The following is a 13,395-nucleotide window of genomic DNA, read 5'->3' as shown; positions in this document are numbered from 1 at the left end:
TTTAGGCAATTAAATTTAAATAGTTGTTTGTGTGGTCAGACTGCCAGGTCTTGGTTGAATAACTTTGACATCAAATATACACGTAAGGGGCCATTTGTCTTCATCAATGTCAGACATCAATCCTAGACCAATGGTCTCGTTACGGGTGCATGAAGGGGTCAAGTTTGGACATTATAAGTGATAGATGGTGGGTAACACCTACAGGCTGACTGAGTAATGACTACATGTAATACAGGTGTACAGTCACAATAGAGACTACCTGTACTACAGGTGTACAGTCACGACCACCTGTAATACAGGTGTACAGTCACAATAGAGACCACTTGTAATACAGGTGTACAGTCACAATAGAGACCACCTGTAATACAGGTGTACAGTCACAATAAAGATTACCTGTAATACAGGTGTACAGTCACAATAAAGACTACCGGTTATACAGGTGTACAGTCACAATAGAGACCACCTGTAATACAGGTGTACAGTCACAATAAAGATTACCTGTAATACAGGTGTACAGTCACAATAAAGACTACCTGTTATACAGGTGTACAGTCACAATAGAGACCACCTGTAATACAGCTGTACAGTCACAATAAAGATTACCTGTAATACAGGTGTACAGTCACAATAAAGATTACCTGTAATACAGGTGTACAGTCACAATAAAGATTACCTGTAATACAGGTGTACAGTCACAATAAAGACTACCTGTTATACAGGTGTACAGTCACAATAAAGATTACCTGTAATACAGGTGTACAGTCACGACTACCTGTAATACAGGTGTACATTCACAATAAAGACTACCTGTTATACAGGTGTACAGTCACAATAGAGACCACCTGTAATACAGCTGTACAGTTACAATAAAGATTACCTGTTATACAGGTGTACAGTCACGACTACCTGTAATACAGGTGTACAGTCACAATAAAGATTACCTGTAATACAGGTGTACAGTCACAATAAAGACTACCTGTAATACAGGTGTTCAGTCACGACTACCTGTAATACAGGTGTACAGTCACAATAAAGATTACCTCTAATACAGGTGTACAGTCACAATAAAGATTACCTGTAATACAGGTGTACAGTCACAATAAAGATTACCTGTAATACAGGTGTACAGTCACGACTACCTGTAATACAGGTGTACAGTCACAATAAAGATTACCTGTAATGCAGGTGTACAGTCACGACTACCTGTAATACAGGTGTACAGTCACAATAAAGACTACCTGTTATACAGGTGTACAGTCACGACTACCTGTAATACAGGTGTACAGTCACAATAAAGACTACCTGTAATACAGGTGTACAAAAACAATAAAGACTACCTGTAATACAGGTGAACAGTCACAATAAAGATTACCTGTAATGCAAAAAATATTGTATCTGTTAGGGTTAGGGTTTAATAAGCTCCTAATAATCTGTGTCATAGAACAAATTCAAATTATCATATAGGGATCTTATAGGCAGTTTGTAAGGACAGCTTATTTGACGAGGGACTTCAGCTGGCAGGGTGTATATTCTTGTTAGTATTCTGTAGGCCACTATAACCACTTTGTTCAGGGACTTATTGACTTTATGTAAATATGTCTGTTCATTATTGGTTATTTAGCCAGAGGTTCACCGAAGCAGACGAATATTAAGCCAGCCTTAAACAAAATTAATGTGTTTTCTGTACAACCACTATAGCTTTTTAACTTATGGTTCAGTCGACCTTGCAAAATATATTACATCCTGCATGGGCAGAGACTGGAAATTGGAAATAATTACTGTTAGTTGTGTTCAGATTGATAATGGGCAGATCATACTTAATCTTGGCTGCGTGTACAAATATGGTCATGCACATGCGCGGCTTGACCTATAGTCATGACCTGCCTATATCTGGATCTAACAATTACTGCTTTTCTTACAAGAATAATTTTGAGTTCAACAATAATCATTTTAAGTAAAACTTTCCCTGTCCTACAACATCAGGCTCCAGTAAGGAAATTACTTAAACAGTATTATCGGATATGATGTAATGTACCTATATTGGATAGGAACAGTATTGTCCGATAGGAACAGTATTATCGGATATGATGTAATGTACCTATATTGGATAGGAACAGTATTATCGGATATGATGTAATGTACCTATATTGGATAGGAACAGTATTGTCCGATAGGAACAGTATTGTCTGATATGATGTAATGTACCTATATTGTTCATTGGATGTGTATTACTAGAAATAGGTAATTTGTCAAGTAGTAATAACGACAATACAGACAAATAAATTATACACGGTAGGTTCATTTTGTCCTGCAAATCTCCGCCCAAACAGCAGGTAGCAGTGACAATTTCGGGTGACAATCTTGGGTGACAAATCCCATATTACTGTCTAAAATTAGTTTGTTTTAACGACCACCATTCTGTTTGATTTTTAATGCTTAAATTATGCATTTCTACATAAATACTTTAATATTATTTAGATATTTATTCAATTTCGTTAAAACAAACTAAATTTGGTCAGTAATATATGGGATTTGCCACCTGATATTGTCACTGCTACCTGCTGAGATTACACTTGTAAATATGATTTAAATTCATTTGAAATTACTGGTAGTTTACATAATCTTCTAAACTCTTTTCAGGCAATAAATCAAAATGGAACCAAAAAATCGTCCACGGTTGGATGGAGTGTTTCCTGAAATGAATACAGACAAAGATGGAGATGCACCGTTATCACCTGTTAGAAAACAAATTGAACAATTTGAGAAAAGGGGAGGAAAGGGCCCAGCCCCTCTTCCACAGGGAGGATTCCACCTTCCCAAAATTGGAAACTATAAACCCAAATCTTTATTGACATCTGAACCCTGTTCTCCAGAACAGAAAGATAATACAAGACTTTCAGATGGTTTCACATTTGAGCCGATTAATTTTGTAATACGTGAAAAAGATGATCCTCCACCTCAGCCAAAGAGCTTCATTCTCATGGGAGATAACCAACAGTTAATGACAATTCATAATGGTGAACGTGAAGGTGACCATGAAGAGGATTCTGGGATAGCGTCACCAGATAAACCGGCCTTTACAGAAAACCCTCTGTTTGACAAAGATTCTCCAGAATCTCCATTATTGGAAAACTATAAAGATGATGAAAGTGGTATCTACCAGCAGCTTGATAATCCCGGTTTTGTAGATAACGCCCCTTCTGATGTTAATCAACACTTTAATGATGTCAACGAGTTTGATGACATTCCGCCAGCAGATTATCCCTTGGAAGAGGAGGAGGAAGATCGACCAAAACCTCCACCTAGAAAAAAGAAGGGTAAGACTTTAGAAAATGGGGAGGGTGCTCCCTATATTCCTGTTCCTGATTATGATGAAGGGTCTACGAGAAAATTTAATGGTGGTCCAACTGATGCACCCAGGCATGAACCTATATTCGAGGAATTTGGAGGGGAGGATTATTCAAAATATTTGAGTGATGAAGAGGATTATGAATTTGACACATCACTCACTTGGCGTAAAGAAATGAAACATAAACGTTACAAGGCCAAAAATAACAAACAAGGTACGGCTCAACGTTCAAAGGGCAGAACAGCTGTACAAATGAGGAGGCCACCAGATGGTCCAAAACCTCAGCAAGAAATCCGACCCATAGGGACAAAATCACGTAAACAGTTGGAAACAGTTCACGAGAGTATGAGACGTAACACAATCAGGGACTTCACATTCGCTGATTCTAAAATAGGAAATGGGACAGTTCGCAGTACTGTAAGTACATCGGCCAAAGGTCGGTATATGAAACGTAACAAAGAACGCGGGAGAATTGTAGAGAATGAAGAAGGGACATACGAAGATTTCTTGCGGAATCGTCACAATGAAAATGGCAGCAACAGCAGCAATGACAGTGGGATTGTTCCTGGTGAGGAAATCAATTATCACAATCATGTTTTCATGCACAGTCAGCCAAAACTGAAGGATGGAAAATCTTCATTATGGAAGAAACTTACATGGAAGTTCAAGAGAAATACTTCCGGATATCAAATGTCTTGAGTTAAAATTCTGGTGATCATGTACATAAAAGGTTTACCAATAGACAGTGTGTTCAATACATATTGGAGAAAACGTGTGATAAAGCTTCAATGTTGATTGTGATTGCCAAAACTGCAAACAGGCAAGTGCTTTCTAGAGGGAGAAGGAAGTCCTCCTCGTTACATGTATATGTATTCCTATGGTGATGTCATTTATAGTTATATGATAATGGATTTTATTTTGTGAAGACATTTTGCCCTGGAGTTTAAAAATGAAGATGTTTGGATACAAAAGAAATTAATATATACCAGTATATATACACAATATAGCAGGGGAACTGTGCTCATGTTATATAAGTACTTTCCAGTGGCAAATTCACCATTTTTACTTTCAAGCACTGAATATTTTGTATAGTTGTATATGTAGTGGATACTCGTTCATGTACTATTTCTTTCCTTTCTCTGGATAGTGACAATGTCAGATGACAGATGTTCTCTCCCACTTTGTAAGATATGCTCTGCTTAAATCACTTTAATACAACAAGTAAAATAAGTTCGAAGAAATCCTTATCACACAAAAACCAATGTCTAGTTTGATAACAGTACTGTCAACATAATCCTTATCACACAAAAACCAATGTCTAGTTTGATACAGTACTGTCAACATAATCCTTATCACACAAAAACCAATGTCTAGTTTGATAACAGTACTGCCAACATAATCCTTATCACACAAAAACCAATGTCTAGTTTGATACAGTACTGTCAACATAATCCTTATCACACAAAAACCAATGTCTAGTTTGATAACAGTACTGCCAACATATCTGAGATCATTGCTGAGATCTGTACCTAAATATTGTCCAGGTCTGAACCTCGATCTGAGACACAAGTCCAGGTCTGAACCTCGATCTGAGACACAAGTCCAGGTCTGAACCTCGATCTGAGACACAATTCCAGGTCTGAACCTCCATCTGAGACACAAGTCCAGGTCTGAACCTCGATCTGAGACACAAGTCCAGGTCTGAACCTCCATCTGAGACACAAGTCCAGGTCTGAACCTCCATCTGAGACACAAGTCCAGATCTGAACCTCCATCTGAGACACAAGTCCAGGTGTGAACCTCGATCTGAGACGGTCAAGTCCAGATCTGAACCTCAATCTGAGACACAAGTCCAGGTCTGAACCTCCATCTGAGACACAAGTTCGGGTCTGAACCTCGATCTGAGACACAAGTCCAGGTCTGAACCTCCATCTGAGACAGTCAAGTCCAGGTGTGAACCTCGATCTGAGACACAAGTCCAGGTCTGAACCTCCATCTGAGACACAAGTCCAGGTCTGAACCTCCATCTGAGACACAATTCCAGATCTGAACCTCCATCTGAGACACAAGTCCAGGTCTGAAACTCTATCTGAGACACAAGTCCAGGTCTGAACCTCGATCTGAGACACAAGTCCAGGTCTGAACCTCGATCTGAGACACAAGTCCAGGTCTGAACCTCGATCTGAGACAGTCAAGTCCAGGTCTGAACCTCCATCTGAGACACAAGTCCAGGTCTGAACCTCCATCTGAGACACAATTCCAGATCTGAACCTCGATCTGAGACAGTCAAGTCCAGGTCTGAACCTCCATCTGAGACACAAGTCCAGGTCTGAACCTCGATCTGAGACACAAGTCCAGGTCTGAACCTCGATCTGAGACACAAGTCCAGGTCTGAACCTCGATCTGAGACAGTCAAGTCCAGGTCTGAACCTCCATCTGAGACACAAGTCCAGGTCTGAACCTCCATCTGAGACACAATTCCAGATCTGAACCTCGATCTGAGACAGTCAAGTCCAGGTCTGAACCTCCATCTGAGACACAAGTCCAGGTCTGAACCTCCATCTGAGATACAATTCCAGATCTGAACCTCCATCTGAGACACAAGTCCAGGTCTGAAACTCCATCTGAGACACAATTCCAGATCTGAACCTCCATCTGAGACACAAGTCCAGGTCTGAAACTCCATCTGAGACACAAGTCCAGGTCTGAACCTCCATCTGAGACAGTCAAGTCCAGGTCTGAACCTCTGAGAATGCTTCCTTCCATGGACAGTTACACAGATGGACTAACTTAATGAAGTGACATAATCAGTTAAACCTAAAATGAAGAAAACTTTACAGACATAAACACAGAAAGATGAACCAAATGGGCCCTCCCCTCAACAATCTGACTAAAACTGCTCTATATATAATAATGTGACCACCCTCAGGTCTTAATATAGGGGGAGGGACCGATTGATTGGTTTAACCATCTTAATTCATTGTTAGAAACTTCAATTACAAAAAAAAAAAATCCAAAGAAAATTGAAACAATGCAGTGTTGATTAAGTCAGTAATGTTTTAATTTTGTAGTACCCAGTGTATATCGTGGAATATTAATATTTATATACAATTTCCATGTGAAATTGTTAAATATAATTCTTTCATCGTATGCATTCCTACGTATATGTGGTAAAGATTTTGTTTTGTAAAACTTCTCCATCAGAACATTAAATCGTGTCAATAATAGGAAGTCCTGCTATTGTCGAGTTTCGTAATATTTCGATGTTCAATAGCAGGGACGAACAACTTAATTTCAATGTGTTTCCGTTGTGTACTTGTGATTGTTTCAATGTAACATTAAACATTTGTCATACTTCATTTTGTTTACTGTAAAACAATTTGTTTATTGTTATAGAATCTCTGCATATTAATTAGCACCAACAGTGTTTACAGGATAACATGTACACTGGCAGTATTTTGTGTGATCTTACGTGTTCTGCCATACTTTCAGAGTTGTGTGTTTTATATAAACTTCATGATATCAATAATCAAAACATTTATATAATATTACAGTTTTTTTTATATTAAATTCAATACATTTTGAAAGGTAAAGTTTCATTTCATAACTCAAGCTTCCCTCCAATTTAAAAGTTCTGAGTGTTTTTGTTTTGTTTTTGAACAGTTGTTATAATGTTGATATGATATATGTGCAATATACTTTGTGTACAAGAAATGAAAAAATATGTAAATACAATTGTTTGTAGATATTCAATTGATACACTAGCCAATGCCATATACAAATTGTGTATTAAAATGAATATGTTCTATGAAATGTTTGATAGAGCCATTTGAACAATGGAATTAAATGTTTTAGATAAAGTCCCCCAATAAATCAATCATGGTGTGAACAGACCTCCCTGAGTCCTGATAATTACTTTGGTATCTGACTAATTGTAGATAAACCATGTTGATCCATTATATTGTCACACTTTCTGTTTTACACGTGTAAAAAGTTGACAGGTTTAATCGTCAAACATCTTATTTTCAAACAATCCTACAAAATTGTTGTTTGAGATGAAATATGTTAAATATGTCACAACATGTTATATTTTGATGTAGACATTTTGATATATATACTGATTAAGGACAATAAGCTGTAATATTTACATTCTGATGTAGACATTTTGATATATTTATATACTGATGAAGGACAATAAGCTGTAAAATTGACATTTTAGTCCTTTTTTTTTCATTTATATTTGAAGTCTTTATGAGTTTACAACTGGGGTTTATCACCTAGCCGTGGTGTACACACTCTCAATGTATATGGTATTTATAGGTGTCTCATGTTTGCACTATCTAATATATTGGTATTTTAAAGATCATATTATTAACTGTACAATACAACCTGCCCAATCTGAGTTATATTAATCTTGTATAGATAACTTATTATACTGTCAAAATACAAAAAATAGGACTAAAAGGATTTAAATGATACAACCTTTAGGTGTTAAGCACGCTTATTAAAGTCAAAGTTTGATTATAATATAATAAATAGGGAAAGGTAAGGTTGAACCTTAATTGTTTGCAAAATTACCAAAATAATTCTATAATAAAAAATTATTATTCACTAAATTTGCTGAATATTATTTAAATATTATTTAAATTTCTGAATGCAGCTTCTTTGGAAATTACTAGATGATCAAATCAAAATTAATCGCTTTTGTAGTTTGGAAATTACTAGATGATCAAATCAAAATTAATCGCTTTTGTAGTTTCACAGACCAGATATGTTAGCATTTTTTTTTTTACTGCAGGTCGTTTACAGAGAAATCCAATAGTCTATACATATGTATTTAATCAGGTCATATTGAGATATGTCCCTGTCTCAGTTTACTGGCATAATATCTCCAATATAATATGGAGTTGGTATACAGGTATAATAGGCCTGTATATTGTTTCTGTATCAGGGATGTGTGTGTTAAGGTCAGGTATGGGTCGTATGATGTAGCCCGAGCGTTAATTATACATGATATCTAAAGTAATTATGTATCTTGTAAATAAAATTAAAATTATTATTATTTTCATACAAATTAAAATAACTAAGTTAAACACTTGAGTACTTGTTTGTGTATTTATTGTTGACTGCTTCATGTCGTTATATATATATATATATACAATGACCTATATATCTCGTTATATACATACAGTGACCTATATATCTCGTTATATACATACAATGACCTATATATCTCGTTATATACATACAGTGACCTATATATCTCGTTATATACATACAGTGACCTATATATCTCGTTATATACATACAGTGACCTATATATCTCGTTATATACATAGTGACCTATATATCGTTATATACATACAGTGACCTATATATCTCGTTATATGCATATAATGACCTATATATGTCGTTATATATATACATATAATGACCTATATATGTCTATATATTTACATACAATGACCTATATATCGTTATATATATACATATAATGACCTAAATATGTCTATATTTACATACAATGACCTACATGTATATATATCGTTATATAATTACATACAATGACCTATATATCTCGTTATATACATACAATAACCTATATATCTCGTTATATATATACATATAATGACCTTTATATCTCGTTATGTATTTACATATAATGACCTATATATCTCGTTATATATATACATACAATAATCTACATATCTTGTTATATAATTACGTCAATGACCTATATATCTCGTTATATATTTACATACATTGACCTTTTTATCTCGTTATAAACATACAATGACCTATATATCTCGATATATACATACAATGACCTATATATCTCGTTATATATTTACATACAATGACCTATATATCTTTTTATATAATTACGTCAATGACCTATATATCTCGTTATACATACACTGACATATATATCTCGTTATATATTTACATACAATGACCTATATATCTTGTTATATAATTACGTACAATGACTTATATATCTCGTTATATAATTACGTCAATGACCTATATATCTTGTTATATAATTACGTACACTGACCTATATATCTCGTTATATAATTACGATGACCTATATATCTCGTTATATACATACAATGACCTATATATCTCGATATATACATACAATAACCTATATATCTCGTTATATATTTACGTACAATGACCTATATATCTCCTTATATATATTTACATACAATGACCTATATACATGTATCTTGTTATATAATTACATGTACGTACAATGACCTATATATCTTGTTATATAATTACGTATAGTGACCTATATATCGTTATATATATACATACAATGACCTATATATCTCGTTATATATTTACATACAATGACCTATATATCGTTATATATATACATACAATGACCTATATTATCGTTAGATATTTACATACAATGACCTATATATCTCGTTATATATTTACGTACAATGACCTATATATCTCGTTTTACATGTACATACACTGACCTATATATCTCGTTATATATTTACGTACAATGACCTATATATCTCGTTATATGCATACAGTGACCTATATATCTCGTTATATACATACAATGACCTATATATCTCGTTATATACATACAGTGACCTATATATCTCGTTATATACATACAGTGACCTATATATCTCGTTATATACATACAATGACCTATATATCTCGTTATATACATACAGTGACCTATATATCTCGTTATATACATACAGTGACCTATATATCTCGTTATATACATAGTGACCTATATATCTCGTTATATACATACAGTGACCTATATATCTCGTTATATGCATATAATGACCTATATATCTCGTTATATATATACATATAATGACCTATATATGTCTATATATTTACATACAATGACCTATATATCGTTATATATATACATATAATGACCTATATATGTCTATATTTACATACAATGACCTACATGTATATATATCGTTATATAATTACATACAATGACCTATATATCTCGTTATATACATACAATAACCTATATATCTCGTTATATATATACATACAATGACCTTTATATCTCGTTATGTATTTACATATAATCACCTATATATCTCGTTATATATATACATACAATAATCTACATATCTTGTTATATAATTACGTCAATGACCTATATATCTCGTTATATATTTACATACATTGACCTATTTATCTCGTTATATACATACAATGACCTATATATCTCGATATATACATACAATGACCTATATATCTCGTTATATATTTACGTACAATGATCAATATATCTCCTTATATATATTTACATACAATGACCTATATACATGTATCTTGTTATATAATTACATGTACGTACAATGACCTATATATCTTGTTATATAATTACGTACAATGACCTATATATCGTTATATATATACATACAATGACCTATATATCTCGTTATATATTTACATACAATGACCTATATATCGTTATATATATACATACAATGACCTATATATCGTTAGATATTTACATACAATGACCTATATATCTCGTTATATATTTACGTACAATGACCTATATATCTCGTTATACATGTACATACACTGACCTATATATCTCGTTATATATTTACGTACAATGACCTATATATCTCGTTATACATACACTGACCTATATATCTCGTTAATTATTTACATACAATGACCTATATATCTCGTTATATATACATACAATGACATAATATATCTCGTTATATATTTACGTACAATGACCTATATATCTCGTTATACATACACTGACCTATATATCTTGTTATATAATTACGTACAATGACCTATATATCATTATATATATACATACAATGACCTATATATCGTTATATATATACATACAATGACCTATATATCGTTATATATATACATACAATGACCTATATATCGTTATATATATTCATACATGACCTATATATCTTGTTATCAGATAGAAGACACTCTGAACAAAGAACAAAGATAACAATCTCTTTACTACATATGTCTTTTAATTGTTCCTAAACTTACAAGTAAATGGCGAATGATGGCCAAAAACTTCAACCACGTGACAGCAAAAGAGTTGGAGGAAAACTGGGAACAGATATTCCTCCAGACTCAAAAGCTCATACTATAATATGATGCAAAATGATATAGACTTTCCAAAAAAGCAGATCAATCTGTTGTCTACCAGAAAAATACTGCCAGCACCTCTGCATGTCGTGGTCGAAGTCTTGACGAATTGGAGAACGTGACTGAAAAATAAAACAGAATAGCCCAAAGCAGAAAAGGTGTGAAAATGGGGAGGGAGGGTGGCTTTTCCAAATATGCCCACCGGATATACTGTGCAAAGGGGGATAACTCGTAGGTGATGGGAGGTAACTTGGTACACTGCACAAAGCAACGAAGAAAAATATACTGCATGTAGTCGTATAATTCATGTGCATACTAGAAAAGGGAATTTTATAAATGCATATCAAATTAGCCATACAATTAATAAGGCGGTCTTCATATGATAAATTTAATTATATTTTAGAAATAATTTTTATTATATATATATTTACATACAATGACCTATATATCGTTATATATTTACATACAATGACCTATATGCATTGTATCTCGTTATATATTTACATACAATGACCTATATATCTCGCTATATATATACATACAATGACCTATATATCTTGTTATATATATATTTACATACAATGACTTATATATCGTTATATATTTACATACAATGACCTATGTACATTGTATCTCGTTATATATTTACATACAATGACCTATATATCTCGTTATATATTTACATACAATGACCTATATATCTCGTTATATATTTACATACAATGACCTATATATCTCGTTATATATTTACATACAATGACCTATATCTGATATGGACATTTTCTATTGTACTCTATTTTCCTATAAGCCACTCCCTATTATGTACTGTAAAAGTTGAGTATTAAAAGTGAGGACTTATTTGTGAACCCCATTTAGCTTTGTATTTTGCAAAAATGAAGAAGGGGCTTATTTGGGGATAAATACGGTAATATATAAAGTCTTTAGAATTCTTCCTTGCTATACTTGGCTTTTAATAACAGCACATCGGGAAGTAATCGAAGTGACTGGTGTCCTTCCAGAGTCACTCATCTGGCTAAAAAAAACTTCATTTTTATAAATTTGCCCATTAGTATGATCACAATTTTGTTTTTGACTTTAGATCGACTTACACCCAAAAACAACTTTCTTTCTTCTTTTGTAACCCTACCTCTATACGTAAGTGATATTCCTACCAGCCAGAGCTGTAATGGGAAGGAGTATTGAAAGTATTCCTGCCCACGCTGTTGCTTGAACAAGAAACATCTAAGACTCTCTAAGCACTAATTACAAGTGGGCCACTAAAGGGAAATTCCCACTAGTCTGACTCTCTAAGCACTAAGTGGAACACTAAAGGGAAGTTCCCACTAGTCTGACTCTCTAAGTACTAAGTGGAACACTAAAGGGAAATTCCCACTAGTCTGACTTTCTAAGCACTCAGTGGAATACTAAAGGGAAATTCCCACTAGTCTGACTTTCTAAGCACTCAGTGGAATACTAAACGGAAATTCTCACTAGTCTGACTCTCCAAGCACTAATTAAGTGGAACACTAAAGGGAAATTCCCACTAGTCTGACTCTAAGCACTAAGTGGAACACTAAAGGGAAATTCCCACTAGTCTGACTCTCTAAGCACTAAGTGGAATACTAAAGGGAAATTCCCACTAGTTTGACTCTCTAAGCACTAAGTGGAACACTAAAGGGAAATTCCCACTAGTCTGACTCTCTAAGCACTAAGTGGAACACTAAAGGGAAATTCCCACTAGTCTGACTCTCTAAGCACTCAGTGGAACACTAAAGGGAAATTCCCACTAGTCTGACTCTCTAAGCACTAAGTGGAAAACTAAACGGAAATTCTCACTAGTCTGACTCTCTAAGCACTAAGTGGAACACTAAAGGGAAATTCCCACTAGTCTG

General features: G+C 34.0%; 1 protein-coding gene across 6 annotated transcripts in view; it reads left to right on the top strand.

Moving 5' to 3' along the window:
• The window catches only part of LOC117324953, a 31,658-nt gene extending 23,209 nt beyond the window's left edge, over positions 1–8,449 (top strand). For 3 of the 6 annotated variants that reach the window (XM_033880794.1, XM_033880795.1, XM_033880796.1), the window contains exon 2: positions 2,641–8,449. In XM_033880794.1, the coding sequence (XP_033736685.1) occupies positions 2,654–4,048 (1,395 nt within the window). In that variant the 5' untranslated portion in view covers positions 2,641–2,653 and the 3' untranslated portion in view covers positions 4,049–8,449. The remainder of the gene's footprint in view (positions 1–2,640) is intronic. The other 3 variants (XR_004532103.1, XR_004532104.1, XR_004532102.1) reach the window with 3 other exon arrangements.
• The last annotated feature ends 4,946 nt before the right edge of the window (positions 8,450–13,395 follow it).

This window comes from Pecten maximus, chromosome 4 (assembly GCF_902652985.1).
Source record: "Pecten maximus chromosome 4, xPecMax1.1, whole genome shotgun sequence".
Classification (NCBI taxonomy): Eukaryota; Metazoa; Mollusca; class Bivalvia; order Pectinida; family Pectinidae; genus Pecten; species Pecten maximus.
The sequence above is the reverse complement of the archived record's forward strand: the minus strand, read 5'-3'. Positions and strand labels throughout refer to the sequence as shown.